We start from the raw sequence: 4,322 nt of genomic DNA on the forward strand, positions 1-4,322 counted from the left end.
GTCGTCGTCCTACACATCCTCCGCATCCTCAGCCTCTTCTCCCTCTTCCCGCTCCTCCTCCTTTCTCTCCTTTCGCCTGATCGCCCGAGCAGATATCGATGGCTGCCTGGTCGGAGGAGCCTCTTTGGATGCTGCTAAAGTATGTTCTATGCTGTTCCTTGCCCTCTTGTCCTCCTCCTTTTCCTCTCCATCGTTATCGTTCATCCTCCTCTCCTCCTCCCTTCCTGCTTCCTTCCTCGTCTATCCTTTCGTCGCCTTTCCCCCTTCTTTCTACCGGCCGTCCTCTCCTCTCCTCTCCTCTCACTTCCTCTCAGTTTGGTCGCATCATCAACTTCAAGTGAGCTCCGTGATCGCTCGACGGGGCCCTCAGCCTCCTCCTGCTTCTCAGCTCCTCCCATATCGTCTGTTCCTCACTGAGTCACTCAACGAGCCTGGAGGAGGAGCAGCTTCGGAGGAGGAGCAGGAGACCGTGGCTCTGACTGCCACTGGTGACCGGGAGGAGCTAGAGGACTTCAGGAGGCCAGGATCAGGAGGCTCATAACCTGCTATTACATGCCTGAGTCTCCAGTACCGTCGCAGCCTCGGAGTCACGGAGGCTGTCAGTGCCGGCAAGGCTGTTGGGCCCTGCCGGGATCCGATCGTAGAAGTCGGGCCGTTACGGTACTGCCGCAGTGCGGTACCGGGTACCGTACTCCACAGCGGACTCCGTGACGGGACTCAGTCCGCGCCGGGCCGCAGTCCCAGCGGCACCGCATGATCACGGTGCCATCGTGGCGTGGTCACACGGTGTGACCGTACACGCGCGGAGTCCTATCCGTATCGGACGGGCCGCGGCGGCACGGGCCCGGCCCGTCACAGGCTAACAAGTGACTGGCTGGGTATCTTGAGGCGGCGCGGGCCTTATGCCTTGAGCCCGCCGGGGATCTCCTGCGGCTTTAAGGACACCAAGAGACTCCGACGGCTCCTACCACCCCACCCCCCACTCCATTGAGCAGTGCTACCCCGGTACAATGCTGTTTCCTTTTGCTCTATTTGCAGACTCCATTCAGCGATGGACTCCGGGACTCCGAGAGTGAGAATTCTATATTGACCTTTCAATTGATTTTGACGATCCTTGTCCTGTGCCTCCTGTACACCCCCCACCCCGAGGATGACTGCTTGTACTACCCCAATCATCCCACTTGCACTACCCTACCCCGATTCCGAGACTTTGTTTTCCCATCGTTCATCTAAAATGACCCCCCCATGTCCCTCTATCAACCACCCACCCCAGAGTAGAATGAGAAAAGTAGGGGTAGTCTGGAGAGGTCGCCCGAGAAGGGGTAGTAGGGCACTTTATAACCGTAACGTGACCAGATCATATGACCCAATACCACCGGTATCAAGGACGGTCAAATATGGGGTATCTAGGGGAAGGGTGGAGTACCCTACCGTCATTCATTATGTCCCAGGGAGGGGTCCATTGGGGGAGGGTTATGTCATCACGGGGCACTATGGACGTAGCAATCCAATGCACCACCCCAGATCTGGAGAATCACTTTTGAGTACCCTGACTTTTGGTACCCTACCCTTCTTTGAAGGGTATTTCACATAGGTAAGTACCCGCCAAAAGAGATCTTTTTCTACACCCACCCCCTGTTTTTCCACCCCATGACCTTGCGCAGTGCTACACCCGCTCGTCAGGGGCAGAAGGGGTTGACACCTCTATCCGTCCCTACCCCTCTTAAACCACCCACCCTACCTGGTGAGCACAAATACTATTCTTGCACCCCTCCATTATCTCTCCTATACCCCCCCATTTTACAGGATTTTATGACCCTTACAAGCCACCACCCCCGGCCGTAACCCTACCCCCCAGTACCGCCCGTCCCTTGTCTACTGCGCCATCACCGTTCTTGTACGCACCGCTATGGTAGCAGGAGAGGAGAAGGCTGGTGAGTAATGCAGAGCTTGACCCTCGTGCTCCTGCCTTCCACTACCTCTTCCGCTCCTCTCATTCCTTCCTCTGCTCCTCCCTCCCTCCCTTGATAGATCCATTCCTCGCCACGCCCATCCTGGGATCGCAAGGAATCGAGTCGTGCACGAGTTTCAACTAGCTTTTGTGACGACCATCCTTGTATCCTCCTTGAATCTAAGCATGGAACAACTTCGTCATCTTGTCTCCTTGTGCTGAGCAAGCCCTCCACCTGCATCGCTCATGTTCTATGCAACAATCCTTGAAATCCGATTCAACACAAACCCACATTTTGTTTCACTGGGTCGGGCCTTCCTCTTTTTCTTTCATCACCAGGATTCCTCTCCGTCTATTCTTGTTTCTATATGATCGCACGGATCCTTCCTTGAAAGATTTCATTCCCCCCGCAATCTCTTGATGCTGCAGTCCCGCTGCGATGTTGAATCACATTTCTGTACTTTTGGGTTGTGTTGAGAAAAACAAACTCGACTTGGAACATGATGGTCGAAGTTGATGCTTTCTCACAGTGTTAATGTTTTTTTTCACTCATTCACTTCGTCTCGAAGTGTACTCTCTTCTCAAAACACTTCTTCAGTTGTTTGTCCTATAAGTTGTAACTTTGTTCTACTCCATCGAACGCACTTGCACGCACTCTATTCCTCGTGCTGGTGTCTTGCTCTAGCTTCCTCGTTCAACATTCTCTCAGCCTACTCCGCCTGTGCTGCTTGTAATGTCTGCTTCCTCTCAGGGGGACGCTGAGGAGGCCGAGGAACGATGAAGTTCGGGAAGCGGATTCGCGCCGAGGCGACAGAGCAATGGGCAGATCACTACCTGGACTACAAGGTGAGATGAAGCAGTGCCGGGGGAAGAAGACTAGGGCAGGAGGGCAGGAGGGCAGGAGGGCAGGAGGGCAGGAGGGCGGGAGGAAGGAGGGCAGGAGGGCAGGAGGGCAGGAGGGCAGGAGGGCAGGAGGGCAGACGTAAGGGGGGGGAGGGAGCAGCAAGGGTTGACGGGAGGAGAGGGAGAAGTGAGTATGAGGGGAGGATCAGAGGAAGAGGAGGATATGCTACTCTCGATGCGTCAGGTCTGACCGCTGTGCTCATCAGGATCTGAAGCACAAGCTCAAGGCCCTGGTGGAGGACGGAGCACCTGCAGCGTCGGAGGAGAAGTTCAGGAGCGCGATCCTTGCGGAGATCGACAAGGTGAGGAGACGGTGGTCAGCTGACGTTGAAGGCTGACGGGACCGCAGGTTGACAGGTTCTTCCTGAACCAGGAAACGGAGCTGTACACAGAGTGAGTGGCGGAGGAAGGGGGAGAGAGCGGAAGCAGGGAGAAGGGAGTAGGGAGGGAGGGAGGGGATTAGAAACTGAGGTCAGGATATTTCGGCCAGGGTTAGGAAGTCCAGGTGGACAGGTAGGAGGACGGGGAGCAGAGGGGAGGGGGGAGCAGAAGATGGAGGGAGTGAGGGAGAAAGAGATGGAAACAAAGGACGGGAGGAGGAGGAGGAGGAACTGAATTCTGACGCTGTTGCACAGGTTTCGTTCACTGTGCCAAGAAGCTTCGACCGTCAAGGTCGATCACTCGCCTGAGCGTGCAGCAGCTTCGAAATGTAAAGCTGGACACTTGCGGTTGGATGCCCTGGTTAGGATGAAGAAGTGTCGGGGATGACGATGACGACGATGATGATGACGATGATGATGATGATGATGATGATGATGGAGATGATGATGATGATGATGATGATGATGATGCAGGAGCTCTCACGATTGCTGATACTTCGCAGGTTTCATCACTGGAAGGAACGTCGGCAGGAAAGATGATTCAGTCTCTTCTTCAGTTTTCAGCTAAGGTGAGGACGAGGAAGACGACGAAGGAGGGAGGGAGGGAGTCGGGAGGAGGAGGAGGAGGAGGAGGAGGAGGAGGAGGAGGAAAAGGAGGAGTACGTTGTCCTCTGAGCAACAGTGGGCAGGTCGACAGCCTCCGCAAGTTCGTCATGCTCAACAGCCTGGCCGTCATCAAGATCACCAAGAAACACGACAAGCAGTCAGCCGTGCAGCTGCGGTGGGAGATGATTCAGCATGTTCACCGGCGGCACTTTTACAGCTCCAGGAGGTTTGGCTCCCTCATCACCGACGTCGAGGTCCTCGCGTCGGAGGTCATGCATAGGGTCACCCTCTTCAAGCCCCTCCCCGAGAGCTACTCCTGCCCCATCTGCCTTGGCCTCCTCTGTAACCCGGTGAGCCGCAGCCCGTCCTCCCTCCTCCTTCTCAGCCTCCATCCTTTCTGCTATCTGTGCCCTCTTCCCCACTTCCCTTCTCCTCCTCCTCGTTCTCCTCGACTCCATCTGGTTTATTCTCCTCCCTCCTCC

General features: G+C 55.5%; 1 protein-coding gene across 1 annotated transcript in view; it reads left to right on the forward strand.

Moving 5' to 3' along the window:
- Positions 1-2,728: 2,728 nt before the first annotated feature.
- Positions 2,729-4,322, forward strand: part of GUITHDRAFT_147735 (hypothetical protein) — a gene marked incomplete at both ends in the record, with an annotated part of 3,628 nt that continues 2,034 nt past the window's right edge. Inside the window, 6 exons of the mRNA XM_005820583.1 lie at positions 2,729-2,797; positions 3,061-3,156; positions 3,204-3,247; positions 3,490-3,595; positions 3,738-3,803; positions 3,924-4,190. Of these exons, the coding sequence (XP_005820640.1) occupies positions 2,729-2,797; positions 3,061-3,156; positions 3,204-3,247; positions 3,490-3,595; positions 3,738-3,803; positions 3,924-4,190 (648 nt within the window). The remainder of the gene's footprint in view (positions 2,798-3,060; positions 3,157-3,203; positions 3,248-3,489; positions 3,596-3,737; positions 3,804-3,923; positions 4,191-4,322) is intronic.

Source organism: Guillardia theta (assembly GCF_000315625.1).
Source record: "Guillardia theta CCMP2712 unplaced genomic scaffold GUITHscaffold_171, whole genome shotgun sequence".
Classification (NCBI taxonomy): domain Eukaryota; class Cryptophyceae; order Pyrenomonadales; family Geminigeraceae; genus Guillardia; species Guillardia theta.